Source organism: Pleurodeles waltl, chromosome 12, assembly GCF_031143425.1.
Source record: "Pleurodeles waltl isolate 20211129_DDA chromosome 12, aPleWal1.hap1.20221129, whole genome shotgun sequence".
In the NCBI taxonomy this organism is placed as follows: Eukaryota; Metazoa; Chordata; class Amphibia; order Caudata; family Salamandridae; genus Pleurodeles; species Pleurodeles waltl.
The window spans coordinates 155281758-155308570 of record NC_090451.1 but is presented as its reverse complement, the minus strand read 5'-3'; the positions used below and the strand labels follow the sequence as shown (position 1 = coordinate 155308570).

General features: G+C 47.5%; 1 protein-coding gene across 1 annotated transcript in view; it reads right to left on the bottom strand.

The window, feature by feature from the left end:
* The window catches only part of LOC138267904 (arylamine N-acetyltransferase, pineal gland isozyme NAT-10-like), a 64526-nt gene extending 41122 nt beyond the window's left edge, over positions 1-23404 (bottom strand). The window contains exon 1 of the mRNA XM_069217165.1: positions 21547-23404. Within this exon, the coding sequence (XP_069073266.1) occupies positions 21547-21865 (319 nt within the window). The 5' untranslated portion in view covers positions 21866-23404. The remainder of the gene's footprint in view (positions 1-21546) is intronic.
* Positions 23405-26813: the final 3409 nt, after the last annotated feature.

The following is a 26813-nucleotide window of genomic DNA, read 5'->3' as shown; positions in this document are numbered from 1 at the left end:
CAAAACAAATCTGTTTTACTGAAGGGAATTAAGACACTGTACTCACACAATTGTGTCAGGATACTGTTAGGTTTTCACCCCAAATGAGGTCCAGTTCCAATTGAAAGCTTTGGCCACCTATGCTAGTGCCCATAGCTTAGCTGTTTCCAAAACTAAAATTAAAAGAATACGTTTTTCCTCCACAGTTTTATTTTCTCTCTGATAATGGTTAATAAATGATAGGCCACTGGTTGTAGATTAAAGTTACCAGTATGTTGGGGCACTACTGGAGAACAATCTATCAAGGAGCTGTGAAGGCCACTTTGATGTGGCATGGATTGTGTCAATTCTTTAAAATCTTGGGTCAAATGAATGTCCCCTCCTTTTGAAAGTTTATACATGGAAAACTTAATTTTATTGATAGGCCATCTATCCTGTTGGATCCTGTCTATGGAAATTATGAATTTGAAGAAATCTCTGTCGAGTAAGGCCTTATGCTTGGAATTGGACCTCATGGAATTAGGCTATAGAGGTTTTGCTCAGTTGGTTCCCTTAACTTCCTCTGCAGGGCTCCTGTGAGTTTGTTAAAATATAGGAAGATCTGAATGAAGATGCCATGTTAAAGTTCTCCTTCTTGGAATATTGAATTGACGTTTTGGATACGATTGATTAACAAAGTTATTGATACCAAACAACGTAAATAAATAGATCATCTATGAAATCCTGGTTGAAATGCATAAGTATGAAAAGAAGCCACGAGTATGATCTGCAACATCTAATGAGGATTGGGGGAGTTGGTATATCTCTCACTTTGCTTACCCAGGCCCTTCTCGGTTTTAGATAAGGTCAAAACTCGACCCTGGGGTGAGGAAACTATTTGTGAATTTTAAGATGCGAAATTACCATTTGGTGACAATATATGGGTGAAATCTGCTACAGGTAACAAACATCCAGGGTGCACAGTTTGTGCGCGTCCGAGTCAAGATTTGAATCATGGATTGTGTTTTTCTGCATGGATCACTAACTTTTCAACGCAGTGCTTAATCTCAAACGATTTATTTAGATGTTGGGGGGCAGAACTTGTGCATTGTCCAGATTAGGCAGCATTAGTCAAAATTCAATCAATCTATGTTCTCATCGTTTTACTTTTTTTAATCGTTTTTGACAATTTTTAAATATTTTCATATTCAATCTCTATCATGTATTTATGTGGAATTGTGACCAAATATTTTTTTTTTTAAAGGAGCACTGCCTATACCTCCCAAACCACCCTGTGGCCAATTCCGTTTCAGGTTCCCCCAAGCATCTCAGATCCCTCTTGACAAGTTCTGGCCTGAACCCTCCTTTCCACGTTTAACAATTACCTTAAAATCCCCCTCCTCTTCCTTGGATACACATTTACTTGACGATCTCCTCGGCTGAGCCAACCAAGTACTAGGTTGAATGTACTTATGCCGCTTTATTTAACGGGCATTATAGCTCAGCGAGTTGACCACTCCTTGTTGAAACATGACGTGACCTGCAGGTTCTAGGTTTAGTTCCCTTTTTGTCTCGTCTTCCATCCTTCCGAGGTTGGTACATTTAATACTATTGAGTTGGAAATTATATTTTATTTATGTATGTAGAAACGCAGAAGTTTGTTATGAAACATATATACTTGCTATCTACAACTACAATTATTAATATTAAACGTAAGGTATTTTCCCCTTTCTTCGTGAGTCATTATTTATAACCCGGAAAATGTGTTTATAAAAAAGGGGAAAAAAGGGAAAAAAAGAAGAAAAAGGGAAAAAAGGAGTCATTCAAACTACACGCATTGGCCAAGTATGTAGAGGACAATACTGTAGTCGTCTACCCCACGGACTAATTTGCCTGATGGTGCTCGTGAATGATCTCACCATTTCTACCTTTGTACAAGAATACATGATACTACACTGCACGTTTTAAGTAAATAGTGCCTAAAAATAAACTTTAGCAGTGCATAGCTTTCTCTATTATGAGAATGAAAATCCTCGGCAGTCTGCACCTGCACCCCTGTTCTGTGGTCCTCCAAGCCTCCCCTCTCCAGCTCCATGGCCCTGACTCTGCGGCTTCCCTCTCCCTGGGTCAGTTTTCAAATAACACTTGGCAGCGTAAAAGACTCCGCCCCACCCCACTTCATGAACAAAAAAACAGGCAGAGCTGACAGACAGGTATTGCTGGTCCTGAGGCATTGTAGTCCTACGACGGGTTAAGCTATTTTGATTACAAAGTTTGATAATTAATTCAACTTTTAATGCAAGCAGACAGTTCGTAAAATGATGTGTTTCGATTTTATGTAACACACGCAGTTTTAACAAGCATTTGCAATGCAACGGGTCTCACGTTTGCTCATGTTAGAGCTGACCGCGTTGTAAACTCCTAACCCGACTTTTCATCTATCGGCAAAAGTGCTTTTATGTACCTAAACCAAAAAAGTGAAATTAACTGTGTAAAGCGCTCGACTTCTGCCAAGCGAAATCGCGCTAATAAAATAGAGAAAAAGTAGTCCATGATCCGACAGAAAACAGCAAGCCTCGCATGTTTTCTGCACTTGGTCGCTGCGCTCGAGGAGGGCTAACCACCGGAAAAGGCATGACGTGTGCATGCCTTCCTCTAATGAAAGCAAGCAGATTTTACTAGGCAAGCCCACGAACCAAACACACTGATGTGACGTCGACAGGGCTCCGAGCCCTTTTCTGATAACTAAAGCGTCTCGCTGCAATACGCATGCGCGAGCGCATGCAACTCAGGCTCGACCCTAAAAAGGAGATTTTTAGGCTTCGCAAGAGGCTTATTTTGTCAAGTTGAAATGGCAGTTTAACACTGCATACAGGCTGCATTAACAGCCCTGATCCTTGTGTTAAGGGGCTACTTAAGTAGGTGCCACCACCACGTCAGGCCCACCTCTGGGGGAAAACAAGATTTAAAGACCTGGCAATCCCTCTTAGCATATTTCAACTGCACCTTAATATGGGGGGAAGGCTGGGTGTCAGCAAAACAAATCGCATTCTATACCGATGCAGCAGGCAGCCTAGGCTTTGGGGCCCTAGTGAAGGACAAATGGTGCGCCAAGAGGTGGCCCGAATCTTGGGCAACACGGGGCATCACAAAAAACATCACGCTATTGGAAATATTCCCCATCACAGTGGCAATGACAACCTTCCAAGATTAGTTAAAAGACATGAAACTCACACTATGGTCAGATAACCAGGCAGTGGTACTTGCCATCAATAGAGGGGCTTCAAAGTGAACATTAGTCCTAAAATTGTTGAGACTCATGGTGAAAATGCAGCTCAAAAGCAACCTAGACATAAGGGCGAAACACATGCAAGGCACAGTTAACACTAAAGCAGATGTCCTCTCTCGATTCCAGATGGGGAAATTCAGGAGCCTAGCCCTGGAAACAGTGCAGGAGATTACGCCATTCACCCTCAGCCTATGGGGGCTGGTGGAGGGGACCTATCTACACTAATAGAGCACACCCTAGCGCCAAAGACGGCAAGGTACTATGCAGCATGCGCAAATACGGTACTAGAGGTGACAGGTTTAAGGTCCTTCGAGAACCACGACGATGCCCAGAGAGGAGTGGAGAGATTCATACAATGGGCTTTCGCACAGAAGAAAACCAAGTCCTGGGCACAAGCACACTGGACTGCAGTACCACACTTCAGCAAACTGATAACTGGCAGGGATCCCTCCAACTCCCATTACATAAGAGCAGCAATGAAGGGGTGGTGCAGGTTGGTAGGGCCCACGAGGGATCAGCGGCACCCGATCAAATTTAGTATCCTAAAGCAGCTGGTAGGGGTGCTCAATAGCATATGCCAAAACAATTTCGAAAGCGAACTTTTTAAGGCAGCATTCACACTGGTGTTCTTTGGGGCCTTTAGAATAAGCGAACTATTGGCCCTGGCCAGAACCGGGACCACAGACGCAGGCATCCAAAGGCAAGATGTCCAAATAGGTCAAGGAAGCATGCAGATCCTACTAAAGAAATCTAAAACCGATCAACTGGGGAGAGGGGCAAAAGTAGAGCTAAAATGCCTGGACGACCTCGAGGTATGTCCAGTTTGCAGCGTGCAGATGCTCTTAAAATTGAGTCCAGAGAGGCATGGGGCGCTCCTCAAGCTCATGAACGGGGAATGCTTGAGTATATTCCAGTTCAAAGCAGAGATCAGAAGGGCTTTGACCAGTTTAGGGATCTCAGCAAGTGAATTTGGCACCCACTCTTTCAGGATAGAGGCGGCAACCACAGCAGCGCTCCATGGTATGTCAGCGGCAGGCATAAGAGTGATTGGAAACAAATAACTTTCAAAAATAACTCCAAACGATGGAGAGGGTCCAGTGGCACTATCTTCCTGTGTAGAATGCCTGGTTCATAGGGTAGGTGTGGGAACTTTGCCGGGGGACAAGGACCCACGTCCTCCAGAAAGAGAATACAATGTAGAAAAAGGTAAAGTCCCACTGAAGTAGTCTTAATTTAGGTCATGATTTAAGGTACAAACACCATGAATTCAGTAGATGCAATTTAACAAGAGGTACAGAGAGCGTCGTAGTTGAACAAATTAAACTTATTTATTTGTTGTTGAGAAAACGTTATATTTCCAAGACAAAAGGCATCAAAAATGAATCTAGAATGGTAACATGAAGGGTCAGCCAACACGTGTTTCGCCCCCTCAGGCGCATAAGCGGGGGCTTTCTCAAGGCCTGCAGAAAAAGTTCAGCATTGTGAAGCAGTCATTGTATATATAAATTGATATGGTCATTATGCTTTGTCCACCAGCTCCCGCACTTTCCACATGTGGATTGAACCTCTCAGCAGCGACAAGGCGCCTGGGCAACACTGCATTGATATGGTCAGAAATCATTCCCAGACAGAAGTGGAGAGGGGCCACTTCAACAGGGACATTGGATAAGTCACAGATAAAATTGAACCTTGTAGCAAAAAAAGTTTTGCGTTCAAAAGAGCTGGGAGAGCATCAGACATGGGCTTATCAACCTGCAGAGACAGGAATACTTTGGAGAAGATGGGGTACACCCGTCCCTCCAGGGGACAGAGGTCTTCTGGAGTAATTTATGGGCTGCCTTGAGGCTAGCATGCTGTGAATAAATCAGACAGAAAGTGGGGGAGCCGCCCTTGAGCGGTAACCCAAAGGCGGAGTGGGGGAAAGGAGAGATAAAGGACAACTAAGGTCACACCCAACACAGCGGGGTGGCAGGGCTACTTACCTTGGGATGCCTCACGGCATGGTAAGGCAGTCGGGGGAGTCACTCAGAAACACGGCACTCGCAGCCCGGGTCCGCCAGAGAGCTAGACACAAGGACTAAACAAGGTAGCGAGTTAAACCTAAAGGGAAACGAGTACCATCCTACATAAAAAGGAATAATGGCAAAGGACAAAAACGCAAGACTGATTGGTAGCAAAGGAGTGAAGGACAAGAGCAGGCAATGTTAAGATACAAAGCAATGTATGACACAAATGTACCAATGTGAATCACAAACCCAGGGTCTTTAACCTCAGGGGAGATATTGTGATTATGACAACCTCTAATTGCTTGTAACAGTAATATGACATAATGCCCTCATAAAAGCAGGGCAGCCATGCTGTAAACCAACATTAATAAAACTGCGGCCAACATTTCCCAAACAAAATAGTCGACTGTTGTATTATATAAGTCATTGTGGGAATGGACCATCTGGAGGGGTTATGTGTGAAGGCCCGCGACCATAGGGAGCTCGAGTGGCTGGACCAGAAACCACGACGAGGCCCCCGAGCAAAAGCGCGCTGGATGGGGCGCACAAACAAAGAAGAAGTGGGGGGACCGGAAGTGGCCTCCCCACAAAGCAAGCTCCCTGCCCCCCATTTCCGGCCTGCCACGAGTTGGACACAGGGTTGAAACGGAAAAGGGGGGCAAAGAAGGAGCGATGGCCCAATGGGGTCAAAAGCAACATGCCCCGAAGGCAGAAGTGGGGCTTAAAAAGGGGCTGCCCAGCACAGACCCTCTATTCGTATTCAGGGCGGCCAGGCAGCAACTCAAAAGGACACGCTAATCACCCAGATCGTCGCAGGCTGGGTCAAAGAATAAGGTGACAGAGGCGGAAAGGAGAGATAAAGGACAACTAAGGCCACACACAACACAGCGGGGTGGCAGGGCTACTTACCTTGGGATGCCTCACCGCAGGGTAAGGCAGTCGGGGGAGTCACTCAGAAACACGGCACTCGCAGCCCAGGTCCGCCGGAGAGCTGGACACAAGGACTAAACAAGGTAGCGAGTTAGGCCTATAGGGAAACGAGTACCCTCCTACATAAAAAGGAATAACGGCAAGGAAAAAACGCAAGACTGGCGGCAAAGGAGTGAAAGACATGTAACAGGCAATTTATCGTCAAGTATAGGGTTGTTAAGATACAAAGCAAGGTATGACACAAATTTACCAATGTGAATCACAAACCCAGGGTCTTTATCCTCAGGGGAGATATCTGATTATGACAACCTCTAATTGCTTGTAACAGTGATATGACATAATGATTTATTGCCCTCATAAAAGCAGGGCAGCCATGCTGTAAACCAACATTAATAAAACTGCAGCCAACATTTCCCAAACAAAATACCCGACTGTTGTATTATATAAGTCATAGCGGGAATGGGCCGTCTGGAGGGGTTTTGAGCAGAAGTGTCCTCAAATTTTCAGGTGTGGTTCACCTGTGTGAACTAATCCATGCACAAAGAGTACTGGAGGCCGTTGTATTTGTTTCTTGTCTCAGTGAAGTTAAGAAAGCATGACACCTTTAGAGAAACTCCCCCTCCGTCTTTACAAAATACTTAAAACACTGAAACAGTGTTTTGCGGAAAGATGCAACCCGGAAATGTGGGCCACTTCTTTTAGGGTGCCCGGGCCTATTTTTGATCCAAATCGAACCCTGCCCCTGAGAGCAGGTGTGCTCTCGGGACAGGGTTGGGCTCTGAACTGGAAAAGTAATTAGGGGCTTTCAGCCTGCAATGGGGAGGCGGCCGCCGACTGCGGTTACCTTTGTTTGGCTTTTGGGGAGGGCACGCGATGCTGTTCAGCGAGCTGCTTTAGGTAGCGTCTGTACCCAAAAGACCAGCCTTCTGCAACGCCCCGGTCCTTTCCTGTACCCCCAGAGGCTGAGAGAATGATTACCGGTCTGTCAGGTTCGCAACACCATGCCCTGTGGTGGGGGGTTCTGCTGATGCTGCACTGTTAGAGGCAGACACGCTACCGGTGGGCACCTGGAAACTGAACAGCAGCTTCTTTCGAGGATCTTTTTAAAGTAAGTAACTTTACATTTCCACCCATTCTTTGAAGGCTAACATCGGGTGGAAAACTGGTGACTTGTACGGATAAGGGGGCGGGGGGACTGAGAGTTTGGTGTTTGCAAGGGGAGGTCAAATGTGGCAGAGTCCAGTCTCGTGTGCAAAGCTAATGGCGGGAAACAGGATTCCTGAAAAGCAGAAATATCAGGGGATTCCATGTCACCGGGGACAACCTGTTCCGCTACTGGGTTTAATAATGGCATTCGATTCGAAACTGGATACTTTAATATATTCTCTTAATAAGAAGTGAAACCAAAGTACAACTCCAGAATGGAAAATAAAAGCCAGAAGTGTAACGTGGTGTTCTCAGGTGACGTGTCATCTTCTGGTAACCTTAGTGGCTAAAGATCTTAGCGAATGTACCTTTAAGCACCGTGCTTCCTGGGTGTTACCTGACCAGGACGTAGAAATGCGCCTATGATCAGTGCTTAATTTGTAAATAAAAACGTGCTTTAACCTCTTAGCTGCTGGGCCTTTTCCCCCCCAGTGCTGAGCCCTTTTTTGGCTATTTGGGGTAGTTCGCGCTTAGGGCTTCATAACTTTTTGTCCACATAAGCTAACCACGCCAAATTTGCGTCCTTTTTTTCCAACATCCTAGGGATTCTAATGGTACCCAGAGTTGGTGGTTTCCCCTGGAGGAGACCAAGAAAATAGCCAAAATACAGTGAAAATTTTGTTTTTTCCAAAAAAATGGGAAAAAAGGGCTGCCGAAGAAGGCTTGTGGTTTTTTCCCTGAAAATGCCATCAACCAAGGGTTTCTGGTGCTGAAATCACTATCTTCCCACCTTTCAGGAACGGGCAGACTTGAATCAGAAAACCGAATTTTTCAACACAAATTTGGCATTTTACTGGGACATACCCCATTTCTACTATATTTGGTGCTTTCAGCCTCCTTCCAGTTAGTGACAGGAATGGGTGTGAAACCAATGCTGGATCCCGGAATGCTAAACATTTCTGAAAACTAGACAAAATTCTGAATTCAGCAAGGGGTCATTTGTGTAGATCCTACAAGGTTTTCCTACAGAAAATAACAGCTGAAATAAAAAAATATTGAAATTGAGCTGAAAACAACAGCCATTTTTCTTTATGTTTTACTCTGTAACTTTTTCCTGCGATGTCAGATTTCTGAAAGCAATATACCGTTTTGTCTGCTGGACTCTTCTGGTTGCAGGGATATAAAGGGCTTGTAGGTTCATCAAGAACCCTAGGTACCCAGAGCCAATAAATAAGCTGCACCCTGCAGTTGGTTTTCATTCTATACTGGGTATACAGCAATTCATTTGCTGAAATATGAAGAGTGAAAAAGAGGTATCAAGAAAACCTTTGCATTTCCAAAATGGGATCAAGATAAGGTTTTGAGGAGCAGTGGTTATTTGCACATCGCTGAATTCCGAGGTGCCCATACTAGCATGTGAATTGCAGGGCATTTCTCAAATAGACGTCTTTTTTACACACTCTCTTATATTTGGAAGGAAAAAATGTAGAGAAAGATAAGGGGCAATAACACTTGTTTTGCTATTCTGTGTTCCCCCAAGTCTCCCGATAAAAATGATACCTCACTTGTGTGGGTAGGCCTAGTGCCCGCGACAGGAAATGCCCCAAAACACAACATGGACACATCCTATTTTTTTTATAGAAAACACAGCTGTTTTTTCCAAAGTGCCTACCTGTAGATTTTGGCCTCTAGCTCAGCCGGCACATAGGGAAACCTACCAAACCTGTGCATTTCTGAAAACTAGAGACCTAGGGGAATCCAAGGAGGGGTGACTTGCGGGGCTCGGACCAGGTTCTGTTACCCAGAATCCTTTGCAAACCTCAAAAAGTGGCTAAAAAAACAAGTTTTCCTCAGATTTCGGTGACAGAAAGTTCTGGAATCTGAGAGGAGCCACAAATTTCCTTCCACCCGGCGTTCCCCCAAGTCTCCCGATAAAAATGATACCTCACTTGTGTGGGTAGGCCTAGCGCCCGCGACAGGAAACGCCCCAAAGCGCAACGTGGACACATCAAAATTTTTGGAAGAAAACAGAGGTGTTTTTTGAGAAGTGCCTACCTGTAGATTTTGGCCTCTAGCTCAGCCGGCACCTAGGGAAACCTACCAAACCTGTGCATTTCTGAAAACTAGAGACCTAGGGCAATACAAGGAGGGGTGACTCGCGGGGCTCGGACCAGGTTCTGTTACCCAGAATCCTTTGCAAACCTCAAAAAGTGGCTAAAAAAACAAGTTTTCCTCAGATTTCGGTGACAGAAAGTTCTGGAATCTGAGAGGAGCCACAAATTTCCTTCCACCCGGCGTTCCCCCAAGTCTCCCGATAAAAATGATACCTCACTTGTGTGGGTAGGCCTAGCGCCCGCGACAGGAAACGCCCCAAAGCGCAACGTGGACACATAAAATTTTTTGGAAGAAAACAGAGGTGTTTTTTGAGAAGTGCCTACCTGTAGATTTTGGCCTCTAGCTCAGCCGGCACCTAGGGAAACCTACCAAACCTGTGCATTTCTGAAAACTAGAGACCTAGGGCAATACAAGGAGGGGTGACTCGCGGGGCTCGGACCAGGTTCTGTTACCCAGAATCCTTTGCAAACCTCAAAAAGTGGCTAAAAAAACAAGTTTTCCTCAGATTTCGGTGACAGAAAGTTCTGGAATCTGAGAGGAGCCACAAATTTCCTTCCACCCGGCGTTCCCCCAAGTCTCCCGATAAAAATGATACCTCACTTGTGTGGGTAGGCCTAGCGCCCGCGACAGGAAACGCCCCAAAGCGCAACGTGGACACATCAAAATTTTTGGAAGAAAACAGAGGTGTTTTTTGAGAAGTGCCTACCTGTAGATTTTGGCCTCTAGCTCAGCCGGCACCTAGGGAAACCTACCAAACCTGTGCATTTCTGAAAACTAGAGACCTAGGGCAATACAAGGAGGGGTGACTCGCGGGGCTCGGACCAGGTTCTGTTACCCAGAATCCTTTGCAAACCTCAAAAAGTGGCTAAAAAAACAAGTTTTCCTCACATTTCGGTGACAGAAAGTTCTGGAATCTGAGAGGAGCCACAAATTTCCTTCCACCCGGCGTTCCCCCAAGTCTCCCGATAAAAATGATACCTCACTTGTGTGGGTAGGCCTAGCGCCCGCGACAGGAAACGCCCCAAAGCGCAACGTGGACACATCAAAATTTTTGGAAGAAAACAGAGGTGTTTTTTGAGAAGTGCCTACCTGTAGATTTTGGCCTGTAGCTCAGCCGGCACCTAGGGAAACCTACCAAACCTGTGCATTTCTGAAAACTAGAGACCTAGGGCAATACAAGGAGGGGTGACTCGCGGGGCTCGGACCAGGTTCTGTTACCCAGAATCCTTTGCAAACCTCAAAAAGTGGCTAAAAAAACAAGTTTTCCTCAGATTTCGGTGACAGAAAGTTCTGGAATCTGAGAGGAGCCACAAATTTCCTTCCACCCGGCGTTCCCCCAAGTCTCCCGATAAAAATGATACCTCACTTGTGTGGGTAGGCCTAGCGCCCGCGACAGGAAACGCCCCAAAGCGCAACGTGGACACATCAAAATTTTTGGAAGAAAACAGAGGTGTTTTTTGAGAAGTGCCTACCTGTAGATTTTGGCCTCTAGCTCAGCCGGCACCTAGGGAAACCTACCAAACCTGTGCATTTCTGAAAACTAGAGACCTAGGGCAATACAAGGAGGGGTGACTCGCGGGGCTCGGACCAGGTTCTGTTACCCACAATCCTTTGCAAACCTCAAAAAGTGGCTAAAAAAACAAGTTTTCCTCACATTTCGGTGACAGAAAGTTCTGGAATCTGAGAGGAGCCACAAATTTCCTTCCACCCGGCGTTCCCCTAAGTCTCCCGATAAAAATGATACCTCACTTGTGTGGGTAGGCCTAGCGCCAGCGACAGGAAATGCCCCAAAACAGAACGTGGACACATCACATTTTTTCATAGAAAACAGTGCCTACCTGTGGATTTTGGCCTCTAGCTCAGCCGGCACCTGGGGAAACGTAGCAAACCAGCACATTTTTGTAAACTAGAAACCCAGGGGAATCCAAGATGAGGTGACTTGTGGGGCTCGGACCAGGTTCTGTTACCCAGAATCCTTTGCAAACCTCAAAATGTGGCTAAAATACCACGTTTTCCACACATTTCGGTGACAGAAAGTTCTGGAATCTGAGGGGAGCCACAAATTTCCTTCCACCCAGCGTTCCCCCAAGTCTCCCGATAAATATGATACCTCACTTGTGTGGTTAGGCCTGGTGCCTGCGATAGGAATAGATCACACAACGGTCAATGTTGGTCCTTACGTGAGGCAGCTGTTGACCCTGGGGTGATCCATTCCTGACACAGGCACTAGGTGTAGGCACTCAAGTGGGGTAGTGTTTTTATCAGGACAGGTGAGGAGTCACTGGGTGGTAGGAATGTTGTGGATCCCAGCATATTCCTGTAGTTTGTGTGACAGAAATGCGAGAAAAATAGAGTTTTTTCTCAACATTTCAGCTTTGCAGGGTATTCTGGGTAAGAAAACTTTGGGGAATCCACACAAGTCACACCTCTGTGGACTCCCCCGAATGTCTAGTTTCCAGAAATGTTTGGGTTTAGTGTGTTTCTCTATATGGCCGCCGAATCCAGGACCAAAAACACAGGTGCCTGCCTTACAAAACCAGTTTGTTTTGCCATAGACAATTTTGATGTCTCCACAATATGATTTGGGTGGTGGAATTTGGGGCTGAACTAAATTGGTGAGCTCCCAAGAGAGCACTCTCTCTCTGCTTGCCGCCGCATTCACCTGCTCTCTGGGTTGGCCTAACCCACTATTACCCAGTTGCACAAACAGCTTGCGAAGGGACAGCAGGACTGTCCTCATCACCTCCCTCATAATGTACTGGAAGAGGAGTTTTCGAATGGGACTCCTCTGACTGAAAAATCACTCCCAGAGTCTGCGCCATTGTCCTATCCCTCAGATGCTGCCTCAGTATCTGATGTCTCAGTCTCTGATCCTATGTCAGAGCGGTCCTCTATAACCCGAGTGCAGGCAGCAGTCATCCATCAAGATGCCATCTCTGCTATTGGCTAAACTGTTGCTCTAAAACACTAGCCTACGTAGACAGTCACAAAATCGATGGTGTGTGTGAGATACGTGCAACAGTAGAGGCCACCTTACCTGCGCTTCTTCCCTCAATCAGCACGTACTTTCAAGACACTCAAAAAACACCTTGTCACATACCATTCGTCACAGTCTTTAGCACCTCCTGCGCCCAGTCCAACAATCATTATTGGTGCTCCCACTCCCTCCTCCTCGGATTCCCTCATTACCACCCAGCAAAAGTGCCCTTCATCTCTCCATAGACTTTACTAATGTACTCAGCTATTTACATAAAATACAGATGTGCTCTTTGCAGTAGGCATATAAACCTTCTGCGCTTCTTTATGGCACTAAAACTGCCACTAGACAAGTCGGACCCTTTTCCCCCCAGGGAAACCACACACATATTGACAAAAGTGATGTATATATGACAGCCAACCACCTGAAACTCAACTCAAGCAAAACCGAAATAATCCTCTTTGGCCCTCACCAAAAAAACCTGGGACCCCCCATGGTGGCCCACCACGCTAGGCCCTGCACCCACCCCCGCCAACTACGCACGCAACCTCAGCATCATCCTAGACTCCTCCCTCTCTATGACCCAACAAATCAACGCTCTTACCTCCTCATGCTTCAACAAACTCCGTATACTGAAAAACATTCAAATGGATCCCCACAGAGACCAGAAAAACTGTCACTCACGCACTCATCAGCAGCAGGCTTGATTACAGAAACGCCCTCTACGCCGGCACCACTCTAAAACTCAAGTGCAAACTACACGCATCCAGAACTCAGCAGCACGACTCATCCTCGACCTCCACCGACACGAACACATCTCTCCACACCTCAAATCCCTCCACTGGCTCCCCATTGACAAAAGGATCACCTTCAAGATCCTCATCCTCACACACAAATCACTCCACAACACAGGCCCTGCCTACCTCAACGAGAGTCACCTTCCACACCCCCACACGAAACGTCCGTTCAGCTGACCTCTCTCTCGCCTCTGACCCCCGCATCAAACACACCACCACCGGGGCAGATCCTTCTCCTACATTGCACCCAAAACATGGAACGCACTCACAACCCACATTCGCAAGACCCAAAACCTACTTCTTTTCAGGAAGGGCCTCAAAACCTGGCTTTTTGAACAGTGAACCTCCTAGCCCCTTTCCCTCCCCCCCGTCCCCCCCCCCAGCGCCTTGAGACCCTCACAGGTGAGTAGCGCGCTTTATAAATCTCTTTGATACAGATCTACCTATATATATATATATAAATATATATCTACATAGATATATCTATAGATATATCCATGTACCTAGATATATCTATCTACATAGATATATATATATAGATATATACATATATTTTTTTTTAGTTGTTGTATGGTTTCCTTGGGGGCCAAAATGGCCCCCAGGGAAACCCTACAACATCTAAAAAAAAAATTGCCCCCACAGGGGGTCACCCTGCCCACGGGCGACCCCCTGTCATTTCATTTATTTTTTTTATTTTTTTTTTTTAAATCCCCTGGGGGGGGGGGGGGGGGGGCGCGATCGCGCCGCCCCCCCTCCCCAGGGGGCACCTACCTTTTTATTTTTTTAGGAAAATTATCCGGGGGGGGCGGCCCGTTTTCCGGGGGGGGGCTGCCCCCCAAAAGTGAAATCCCTGGTGTCTAGTGGGGTTTCCTGGCCCCCGATCGCAGCTGTGCTGCGATCGGGGGCCAGGAAACCGTTTCAGAAGGCCTCATAAGAAAGGGGAGACTCTCCCCTTTCTTACGAGGCCTTCTGAAACTGTTTCTGGCCCCCGATCGCAGCACAGCTGCGATCGGGGGCCAGAAACAGTTTCAGAAGGCCTCGTAAGAAAGGGGAGAGTCTCCCCTTTCTTACGAGGCCTTTTCAAAATGTTTCCTGACCCCCCCGATCGCAGCTGTGCTGCGATCGGGGGAGCCAGGAAACCTGAAAGTGTTTCCTGGCCCCCGATCGCAGCACAGCTGCGACCGGGGGCCAGGAAACACTTTCAGGAAGGCCTCGTAAGAAAGGGGAGTGTCTCCCCTTTCTTACGAGGCCTTCCTGAAAGTGTTTCCTGGCCCCCGATCGCAGCTGTGCTGCGATTGGGGGCCAGGAAACACTTTCAGGAAGGCCTCGTAAGAAAGGGGAGACTCTCCCCTTTCTTACGAGGCCTTCCCGAACGTGAAAAAGGCCGTTTTCCCCATGAAAGCAGGAAGCGGCCGCAAGGCTGCTTCCTGCTTTCATGGGGAAAACACCTTTGCAAAATGCCGACGCCCGCATTTAACGGGTTAAGCCCTCCTCTTAAACACGCGGCTGCTGCAATTAAATGTGGGAACACGGAATACTGAGGCAGTTAATCCTGAAGCCATCTTGGGCCTCTTCAACCCATTTAAAGCCAATCCCTGCCCCTTCAGCGCACTCTTGCAGCTTTCTGCTTTCACCCATTGTGACGCTTTTTCGTTTTTCTATTCGTCCGTCTTTCCCATATGTGTCTTTTGCTCACAGCAAATGCTTGGGACAGAAGAATAAGCGCCGGCCCTGAAAAATAAGTGCCGGTGCTCAGCACCGGAAACAAGAAGCACAAATTAAGCACCGTATTTGATGTGCTGGGGCTGCCATCTTTTCGAGATCAGAAAAAAAAATCACATTAACGGTTCATATGTAATTTACGGGTGTGATTTATTCCTGAACAGGGCTAATTAAGACTTTTATGTTCCGGAAGTCAAATATGTTACAGCCTGTGATTAGGGCAGAGGTCTCCAAAATGTTTAATGCCGCGCCCCCCCCAGTTATAAAATAAAAATCATTGGGCCCCCCTCAGAATTGGTCACAATTATTTTTATAAACATGGCAATGTTTAAGTATGTCTAAAGCTATTTAAACATTGCAGTTAAGTACTGTTACCTTTTTAGGGTCGAGCCTGCGTTGCATGCGCTCGTGCATGCGTATGGCAGCGAGACTCTTTTGTATTTAGAAAAGGGCTCGGAGCCCTGTCAACTTCACGTCAGTGTTTTTTATTGGTTCATGGGCTTCCCTAATAAAATCTACTTGCTTTCATTAGTCGAAGGCACGCATATGGCATGCCTTTTCCGGTGGCAAGCCCTCCTCGAGCGCAGCGACCAAGTACAGAAAACATGCGAGGCTCGCTGTTTTCTGTCGGGCTCGTGGACTTTTTTTTCACTAATTTACGAGCGCGATCTCGCTTGGCAGAAGTCGAGCGCTTTACATACTTGATTTCACTGTTTCGGGTTATGTACATAAATGCACTTTTGCCCGTTAGGTGAAAAGTCGGGTTAAGAGTTTACAACGCAATCAGCTCTAACATGAGCAAACGCGAGACCCGTTGTTTCTTTTCTTGCTATGTTCGTGTCAGGTTTGTCACTGGGCTTTTTGTTGGGGCAGGGCTGATTTCTAAGAAAGAGGTGGCTGGGATTCGAGGAAGGTGGCCTTTTTGTGGTAATGGGTTTTCTTGTGGTAGCCCCGCACGTGGCAGCGTTAGTTGGGTCGCTGTCAGGTGAACTCTCTCCATCCGAAGACATCCTGGATTGCTTTATCTGCGGCCCCCCTGCATAAACCCCCCAGTTGTAAACTTCTCCCGGTTTACAATCAGTGGTGTCTCTTTTGAGTTTCCTAATCATCCGTGGGTTAATTTCCATCGTGCATCACTCCAGCTGGGGGGTAATATCTGAAAATGTTTCTCCGTTTTACGGGCCAATTCGTTTTTTAGTTGGGTTATTTCACTGTTAAAACCTGCAGTAATCTGGATAATTCTTCTACAATAAATTAAATTAAATCCAAGGAACATTTGTTTAAAATCGCATAGCAGCGTTCAAAGAATCTGGAGTTATTTCTGCAAAGTGTGGGTTTCAGACAAATTCGCAGCCCCCCAGGGGTCCTTTGGACTCCGTGGTTTCTTAACACCTGCACTGACCTCTGGCCTCTGATTTACTTCTGTTTTTCCGCGATAAGCAGTAGGTTAATGCTGTTTTCACTGATCCCGTGGTAGTGCTTGAGGACTCCACCTCCCCTATCAAAGAGTCTATTCGCTGGGCTTCCTCGGAGGGGACACCAGCCTGCGGTCTGTGTTATCTGTGAAGCTGGGAATGCCTCCGAGGACATGCTTGCAATGGGGGCGACTGTCCCCGACCAGCGAAAGTTCTGCAAAGTAAAAGAAGGAACTGGGAATGCACCACTTGTTGCAATGAAGTAAACTCTTTCAGTGAAGTCGGTCTCGCCCTGTGATCCTGGGCGTGTAAATGACTGAGTCTGAACACTGCTCAGAGCACGGGACAGTGCCCCCGGCATGCACCCCGGTGTCTGTCCCATGAATGGGATCGCCCTTAGTCCAAGTACATCATTAGAGTTCTTCATGTGAAGAATCCCGCAGGGCGCCGCCCGCTGCACCAGTGCTTAATTTGTAAATGAAAAGGTGCCGGTGCCCAAAGCCCTCCCCTGAAACATATGGCTGGTGCAGTTCAATGCACGAGCACAGAATACTGAGGCAGCGTAATCCCGAAGCCATCTCGGGCCTCTTCAATCCATATACAGCCACTTCCTGCCCCTCCAGCTCACTCTTGCAGCTTTTTACTTTCTCCCTTTGTGACGCTTTTTTGTTTTTCTCTTCCCCGTCTTACCAATATGTGTCTTTTGCTCGCAGTAAATGCTTGAGGCAGAAGAATAAGCCCCGGCCCTCAGAAATAAGTGCAGGTGCTCAGCACCGGAAACAACAAGCACAAATTAAGCACTGCGCTGCACACTTCACAGACACAGGGTGCACTTTATTTCTGCCAGGCCTGCACTGCCCGCTTCTTCATTCACCCTGAGTGATTACAGGGCAGTCATTGAGTACCGCATCGGTACCGAGCAGTGATGCACTCGCTGAGCAGTGACAGGCAGGGTAGCGCCTATTCCTAGAGCGTCCTCTAAACAGTCATTTCTGGCAATACTCTCACCTTCAATACTCACATCTTCATGATGTTACTTCAGAAGGATCCTGGAAAACGCTTCCTCTTCTAGCGGTGGAGCTCAGAACAGCAGTAGCCATGGCACTTATGACGTCACGCCTGAGATCAGTGTTTCACTGGTACTGAATGTACCGAAACCCTCAGTCAGGGAAGGCTGCTCTCCTTCAATGGCTGCCTGCGGCCGTCACCCCTGAGATCAGGGTTTCACTGGTACTGAATGTACTCTGTATGGTCCATCAGGCTCTGCACCTCCAGGGGCCCTCACTCCTGAGATCAGTGTTTCACCGGTACTGAATGTACTGTGTATAGTCCATCAGGCGCTGCACCTCCAGGGGCCCTCACCCCTGAGATCAGTGTTTTACCGGTACTGAATGTACTGTGTATGGTCCATCAGGTGCTGCACCTCCAGGGGCCCTCACTCCTGAGATCAGTGTTTCACCAGTACTGAATGTACTGTGTATGGTCCATCAGGCGCTGTACCTCCAGGGGCCCTCACTCCTGAGATCAGTGTTTCACCGGTACTGAATGTACTGTGTATGGTCCATCAGGCGCTGCACCTCCAGGGGCCCTCACTCCTGAGATCAGTGTTTCACCGGTAATGAATGTACTGTGTACGGTCCATCAGGTGCTGCACCTCCAGGGGCCCTCACCCCTGAGATCAGTGCTTCACTGATACTCTCCTAACAGACAGCTGACATCTTCCTCTCTGAGATTGGTGAACAGTCGTAGATTCCAGAAGACCAGATGGGGTGGTCGCTCCTTTTCAGTGGCAGCAGATAAATTGTGGAGCCCCCCCCGCACCTCCACGTTGCTAGTTTAACTTCTCATGTGGCCTTTGGGGAAAATCGGCTGTTCTCTCCTCTGTGACTGTAATCTCTGCGGCAGCTTCTTTTCCGTGGTATCGCTTTGACGTCTATGGGCATAAAGCACTTTATAAATAGAAATACAATAAAGTAAGTACTGGGCACTGGCGCAAGTACTGTGCAGTAACGTCAGCGCCTGGCATTAATGCGCGTACCACCCACTGATGGAAGGTCTGGGGGTAATCTCAACATTGAGAGCTTTGGTAAATACCAGAGAGAAGCGTGAGTTCCAGGCAGTGATGTAATGAACGGGCAGGAATGTGAGACTCAGTGCCCTCTTGGAAGCCTGACGCGTCACCTGCTCCAGTTTCCCTCTGTTAATGCATTACTTTCATCTTAGCACAGGCACCACAAGGCCCTCCTGCATCCCTCCCATCCGCAGACTCCCTCCCTCCCTTCCACGGAGCCAGTGCAGTGCTTCTCCAGCCCGCCTCTTCAGCCCCCCCTTATCACTTACTTACATGCACCTGACCCTTTCCCAACCCCCCTTTCTCCATCCCCTCCTCCCATCTCATCTCCCTCTTACGAGGAGCTCACTCTTTGTGTTGTGGTTTGCCCATGTAATGTTCTCTTCTGCGGGTGAGATCTGCTGAAAGGGCCTCACCTGCGTGCGATCAGTCCTGCAAAAGAAAACATTTTTAATTTGGGGTCCAGGCACAAATGCAGTTAGAAGTAAGCCACAGTTGGCACAAAGCTAGAACTCCCTGCCAAGGGGACTTTTCTTGCCTCGGGTTGGATCTGGTCAGACTCATGAACATTGATTGCAGGGCTGAACAGGTGTGAAATGCTGCAGGAGCTGATAACTGGGCATTGGCTTTGGTTTGTGTGATTACTGGTGGCGTTGTGACATAGGATGAGTAGAAGAGAGAGTTGGAGATGGATCAAACTCTGGGATGACTTAGGGCACACTTGAAAGAATTGTTAGAAGGGTGGGTGGAGGACTTTGCCCTTTCTGTAGGAAGGATCACCCCCCCAAACTTTTTGCCCTCGCCCTCTCCTTTTTTCCGAACCCATTTTTGTTAACGTTTAGGATTCTGTGCACTTTACTGATGCTAACCAGTGCTAAAAACGTGTGTTCCCTCCCTAAAACATGCTAAAATTGTCTGCCACTTGATTGGCGTTTTTAATATACTTATAAGTTCCTTGTAAAATCGTATACCATATACCCAGGGCTAGTAAATTACATACTCCGAGTCAACTGTGAAATTCGCCTAGCGAACACTTTCCCCACTGGGATGACTCTTGTAGCAAAGTTCAATTTTCCCTATCAACTCCTGTAGTTCTCCTAGTGTGGCCTTCTGTTTGCCCAGTAAGTGTGTATGTCTTTCAGTAGGTCCTGCACTTTGTCTTGGGGCATGCTGGACGTGCCTGCTTTGGAGTCCAGTTCTATGCCTAGAAAAACCAATTTGGTTGTTGGGCCTGTGGTTTTGTCCTCTGCCAGTGGACCTGCTAATTCTGCTGCTAAGGATTGGAAAGACTCTAATAAATCTTTACACTCTGAGCCGCTGGGTTGTCGCACTAATAGGAAATCGTCTAAGTAGTGCAGCTTCCCACCCTCCGGGTGTTGTTTGTGTAATGCCCATTCCAGGAATGAGCTGAATTTTTCGAAATATGTGCAGGAAATGGATCCTCCAATGGGCAGGGCTTTGTCAAAATAAGTTTCCCCTTCGAACTTGAAACCCAGGAGGTGGTAGCTCTCCGGGTGGACGGGGAGAAACCTGAAGGCGGATTCTATGTCAGCTTTCACCATCAGCGTGCCTCGCCCTTTTGTGCGTAGTAAATCTACTGCGTCTTCAACTGAAGCGTACCCCACCGCGCAGTGTACCGGGTCAATGCCATCATTTACTGATCTGCCCTCGGGGTAGGACAGGTGGAGAATGAGCCTAAATTTGCCATGTTCCTTTTTGGGGACCACTCCCAGGGGTGAGATGATTAGGTCAGGTGAGGTGGGGCCCTGGATAGGGCCCTCTACCCTCCCCAGTTCCTTCTACTTGTTGATTTTCTCCCTTACTATTTCTGGGTTTTCTTTAGCAGAGCGCAGGTTCTTGGGTTCTGATGCATGCGTTTCCAGACTAGAAGGTATTCTAAAACCTTGCTCAAAGCCTTCGCATAACAATCTTGCGTCCCTTTTGTTGTCATATTTGTTGGCCAGTTGCCTCAATCTGCCTGTATTTATGGGGGATCTAGCCAACTCCACTTCTCTTCCCAGCCAGGCTACCGTGTTGGTGTGCCTATTTCTTCTTTTCTTTCTCCCTCTTGAGGTTGCTTCCTCCCCCCTTTTACATTCTGTTGTGGGATGACCCCCCCGCATGAGGAGCACACGTGTCTGAATTTGCACGCAGCCCCCCAGGTGCACTCATCCTTGTCAAACTTGTAGTATACTGCTGTGGTTGTCTTCCCAGTTTGTGGCCCTTTCCACTGTGAGTATTGCAGCAATACTTGTAGAAGTGCTTCACCTTCTCGTGTCTTCCCTTCTGGTAGCTCCCGCGAAATGGCTATTCACCCTTATGTGCCCAGCTCTTGGCCTCCCTTACTATCATCATTTTGCGCATGTACCCTGCTACATCTTCCTCATCCCATGTCTGGGTGGGCTTGCATTTTTAACCTGAAACCTTTGTCGTAATCTAGCCATGCATCCCCTGTAAATTGCCTCTGTGCCTTGTGTATTTTAGATTCATAGAGCCATAAATCTTTTGTGCAATGTGGGTATTTTTCCACTATTATACATGCCATGATTCTAAAGGCATCCAGCCAGTTGTCAAAATTCTTCTCTTTCCTTACTCTGTTTTTTTTGCTCCTCTCTTCCTCTTTTTTTGTCCACTGTGGTCAAATCTAGGCCTTCGATTTGAATCTCTAATAGAGTGAATGTGTCGATAAATTCCCTATGCCATATTCGTTCTTTCACCCCTAATGGTATCATGCTCACCAGCCTTGGTGCTCTTGCTACCATGTAGGGTCTCCCTAGGCTCCCCCTCTTGTATAAGCGTCTGGGGCTAGACTGTCAGCTGATGGGCTGTGCTGCCTGCGTGCATTCTTATCTGAGTCAGTGCCCTATACTTGGGTTGGTGAAGCCATGGTGCTTGTGGCTGCAGCCTCCTCATCCCCTTTATCGTGTGATGGGCAACGTGTGCGTGGCGCTTCTGCTCTGTTTGTCTGTGATCCCTTCCCCCAGGTGTCGCTGCTGGCCATGTCCCTCTTTGGTTCTGTACCCTTGGACCCCTTTGTTGCACACGCTTCCCCAGGATTAGCAAATAATAATGGCGCCATTGATTTGAATCATTCTTGGACAATGAAACTGATTTGCTCACCATTATTTTCCTTCGCTCTCTTGCTCGGTCCTTGCTCCCCGGCTTCAGGAAGCTCGCCTGCGTCTCTCTTGTCACCTTTTTTCTCTCCTCTGCTTGTGTTCCGCCGACACTTTTTCACCTCGCTAGGTGTCTCTTCTTCGTCTTTGGCAGCGCTGCTTGGCCTGTCATTGTCGAGTTCCTCCTGCGCCTGACCCTCAACTGCTCCCAGTCCTCTGATTTGGTTCAGGATCCAGTCCTTGCTGTGTGTTGCCGCGGCTTCCTTTGCTGCCCTGATGATTTCTTCTATGTTGAGCTCCAGGGTGGCGCCGTGGTTCTCCATGCTGACTTGTGTTAATGCCAGTACACTGGGTCGCGTTGCCCTGAGTGAGCTGTCCCCTGTTACTGTTAGTTCCTCTAAACGTGGGTCACGTCGCCCAAAATGGGCTGTCCCCAGTTGAGTTTTGCACTTGCGCTTGCAAACAGGTCACGTCACCCCTTACGGGATGTCCCTAGCTGTTTGTCCTTGCTGCTGATACTTCAAAACGCCTTTCGCGGCTCGGGTATTGTCTGTGACCAGGTCGCATTGCCCAGTAGGCTGTCCCTGGCCTCCTGATCCTCCTTGCACTGTTTGTCTTTAAAAGAAAACACCCCTTATTTATTTTTTATAGTCTTTCTTCAGATTAACTGTTCAAGTTGCCGCTTGTTACTTGATTTTACCCCCCGTGTGGGCTGCCACTTGGTTAAAACGTCGTTTGTCTGGGGGTTTGTCTTGGAGTTTTTTGGCTTTATCACGCTAGCTGCCATTGGCTGAACTGTGCAATTGCTCCGTTGTGTTTGTGGAGGGGGCGTGGTCTTGCCACGCTGCTTTCCCCTTTCTACTGTTTTTTGCCGGGCCGCGTGATGAGCTTTAGCGGGTGGCCCGGTTGTTTGATGAGGCCTGAGTTGTGGCTCGCAATTGCAATGTTCTGTTCTGGTGTCTTTCCCCGATCTTGGGACAAGGGGGAGGTGGCGTTTGCTGCCGCGCAAACCGCTGTCAGTGGCCTTGGATCCCCATCAGGTAGGGGCTGTGTGTCAGCCTTGGGGCGACGCTGGATTAAACAATGGATTGCCCCAGTGCCGCTCCTTCTTGTTGTTTCCGAGCGCCTGTGACGTTGCCCACAAATGCGACATAGTGTTGCGGGTGATTTTCCCCGATCTTGGGACCAGTGGGCGATGGCATCAACCGCCGCGCATACCGGGGGTGGTGTGGTTGCTTTGGGTTCAGAAAGGAATTGTCCCTGCGGCGCTGGATTAGTAAAGGGGTTGCCCCAGTGCTGCTCCTTCCGGTATTATCGAGCGCCACCCCCCCTTGGGGTACCTGACAAATGAGATACAGTCTTCGGCTCTTTGGGGGCCTCCGGTCATCGGCTGCTTCCTGCTCGTGATGACGGGTTGCTCCGTCGATGTGCCGTCTCCTGCCGCCCTTCCGTGAAATCCTCTGCTGCTACTTCTGTGAAATCCTATGTGTCCTTTTGAGTTGCTGCCTGGCCGCCCTGGATATGAATAGGGGGTCTGTGCCGGGCAGCCCCTTTTTAAGCCCCACTTCTGCCTTCGGGGCATGTTGGGGATATTTAACAAATGCTTTTGACCCCATTGGGCCATCGCTCCTTCTTTGCCCCCCATTTTCTGTTTCCTCCCAGTGCCCAACTCGTGGCAGGCCGGAAACGGGGGGCGCAGGGTGCTTGCTTTACGGGGAGACTGCTTCCAGTCCCCCCACCTCTTCTTTGTTTGCGTGCCCCATCCGGCGCGCTTTTGCTCAGGGGCCTAGGTATGGTTTCTGCTCTGGCCCCTCGAGCTCCATACGGTCGCGGACCTTCGCCCAAACTGCATACATAATGGGCCAGCCCAGGGAGGGACTGAGAATGACACCTCTTCCCCCTTGGTAAAAGGGAAGGAATAGAGTCCTATCTACCTCCAGTAAGATGGCTGACGCCCCCCACTGGGACTCTGGGTGCATCTGAACAGCGGCCAATGTGCTGCCCATGAAAGCGGCCCACAGCTGCAACTGAGATACCGGCCCATTGACCGCGTACCCGCTTTACAAATACGAACCTGCTCAGGGAGAGTTTCCGCTCACCTTTGTGTTCTCACAAGATGGACTCTGTTCACCAGGTGCCCCTGTGAGACCCCCATCCCGCCCAACAGGGGCCCCAGTCACGACCCCTTGTGAAAAGTGCTGGTACTGCGTGACAATGACCAGTATTGTTCAGCTTTTTCCAACCTTTAATAGGAACTTTGTGGGGTTTAAAAAAAAAAAAATGTATGAATAGGAATTGTTGGTCTGAGGCCCTACACTACAGCTGTAAACGCCCCTCTGTGACTAGTGAAGTCCAAAAGTGAGATAATGAAAGAGGGTTGAGCAGATGGGTGCAGATACCCTGTTTATCTGCAGTTCTTTCTGAGAGAAAATGTGAGTGGCCCAATTACCTGCTGGTAATTCTTAATGACTATATGTAGAGTTCTTCCTCGTCAGAGTCCTTAATACCTTGGTGGTGAAACAGTGCTCCACTGGCATTTGCCCCTTTGTTTGAAATTAAAAAAATAACAATAATCTCCCACAATGTTGAACTCATCATACTTATCAATCCTTGCACGTAGGCCTTTCTGGGAGAGGGAATTGCCGCAAGTCATGACGCAAGGCAGCAATATTGCAAAACCAGCTCTGCAGGAAGGGAGAATGGGCCTAAAGTGTGCCAGGCAGGTACTGCAGCAAGGGTTGTGTGGCCTCTGACCCTTACTTTTCCCTCAAATTGCAAATGTTGTTCTCAGGGAAATCGTTTGGTGCGCCCTGAAATGGGGAGAACCCGTTTGTCTGTTCACCCTGACCCTGCAGTCTTGGGGGGGATACCCTCACTACTCCCAATGAACAGGCCCCTGTGAGTGGAAGCAGTTATAGGCTTAGCCTTGAAGTACCAGCAATCAAAGCTGATGCCTTCAGGCCTGTCCTTGTAAATGACGTCCAACGGCATATGGTCAATGCAGCCCCTTTGTATTCATTTTTTGTGTGTTTGAAATGTTTCCAACACTATATTCATTGGTTTTGTATGACTGGAAATATGGGAGCAGTTGCACAGTTTGCGTACACTTGCTGTGCATCTGTTGTCATGGGGACCATTAACTGATCACAAAGGTCTTTGCATATGTAAGGATGCCAGGATGTGGTTGTATACTGGCAACAGAGGACTCGGATAGCTCTGCTTCTTCATTCTCTTCTATTTCTTCAAGTTCCATTAAATGTCTGGTGGGGAAATACACTACCAAGTTTCATGTCAGAACAACCCTCTGGAGGTTGTGCCTGGCCAATTTTATGTAGCTAGAGGCACCATAATGCATTCTGGGAAGAGTGAAAGGTGCCCCTTTCCCAAAACCACACCGAATAGGAAAACCTTACTCTAACGCCTGTTGAGTTTTCAATAGATTTGTGTTCAGTTTTTAAGGTAAACAGTCTTAAACTGATAATGCATAGATTTTTACACACATGAGATAGCATGTTAACTAGTCATAATGTACAGATATTCTGCTTTTGTGATCCGCTTGTACACATTCATTTAAGGACTATCGTATATAATAAGATAAAACGTTAGCACATGTAAGAAATATCCAAATAAAAGAAAAAAAAATCTGAACGTGCGGGGTTGTGATGCAAGGTATTTGCTTAAACGTCTTAACATTTATTCCCTAACATCTGTTCAGTGGTGTCAGTGCCTCAAGGCCGCCAGAGGAGTGTTGTCTTAGTCGTCAATGTAGGAAGGATTGGCTCTGTGTTCTGCTGCTGTCCAGTGTTCTAGTTACACTGTTACCTATCAACCCTATGACCTTTTACCATTTCGGGATTACTGCTTTACCTCCGGTGTGCCCAGGAATCAAGGCCCTTGGTACTCGGGTGCAAGGCATTTGGATGTCAGCTAGCACCTCGTCCTGATTACTAATTGCTTTCGCTGTCCTTCCCTTCCCTATGCAGTGCAACACTCTCTCTCTCTTTGTCTGTTTTGTCACAGTAACTCACTATCTGGACTTCCATGCTTTGGTTATGGTTGTTTTCCCAGAGGTGATGCAAGGTCCAGGAATCTATTCCTGACCTTCTTTGAGCACTGGCATGGGAGCTGAAAGGAGTGCACATGTCCTTTCTATCCACGGTTTCAGTGAGATGATCCGTTACCTCTGTCCGGAAGTGACTACTAATGGCCATTCCTATACCATGTGAAAATATCCTACACCTTCATCAGACTGTACTGTTGTCATGTTAAACATTTTCTTGATTCTTTTAGGAGTCATATAGGGCTGTCTGTCAGTGCCTGCCTCAGGATAAATTCCTATTCTCTTCTTAGATCTGATAGTTTGTTACTCATCATTGAGCAGAGTTGTCTATAAATTGAGTCACTAGTTTGTGACTTTCGCCCGATGCAAAAAGGATTTGTATCAATTCTTGCACATCAGGTTCTATGCCTCCCCCCCAATCCACATTGTTCTTGCTTTGAACCCCTTATGGAGCCCTACATCTGGAATGGATCAATTGGAAGGTCATATGCTTCTGTCAGGTCTGTTATGATTCATTTTTACCTGGAGAACAACTGTCGCCCATTTCCAGTTACTACACCTCTGACCAAGACTCCATCTGCTTGATGTCGAAGTACCCATGTGTTTTTGGAAGCCCCCCCCGAGGAGCAACTTTGGAGCATAAAGTCTGCTAGAGTTTTTTTCTGTAAACATCTTATCCAGCTTTTAAGAGCAGCCTTGAGTAAATTAAGGTAGCTGTTGCATTCTTGTCTTTCTCTGCTTATCAGGGGAGATACGATGCCTACTTCTAACCTGTCCATATGTTCCCCTGTTTCTTGTATGTCGACGTCATCCAACCACCTAATAACTGCTGGAAAATGTCCCTTTTTGCGTGGTCACACCTACTTTTGCGCACTTTTATTGTTATTTTTGGACTCTGCCCAATGCTGGTTTGCCGTCACACTGAGTGCTAAGGTCAAGGCGGTGCACTCTGCATGACAGGCTGAACAAAGATAAGAAAAGTCATAAAGATCTTTGTGTGAGTAGGATTTTTCAGGGGTAATTAAACGGCTTAATAACTTTGGCGGTTAATGCACTTGAAGGAGAGATCTGGTATTTGCCCGGTCATGTAGTCATGGTTTTGACTCAGGCTATAGTAGCATGGAGGTTTAATGTTTTACAGTGAAGTACGACATGTGACATACAGATCACAGATTAGTATTTTATGTAGGCAGTTTAGTGGGTTATTGCAC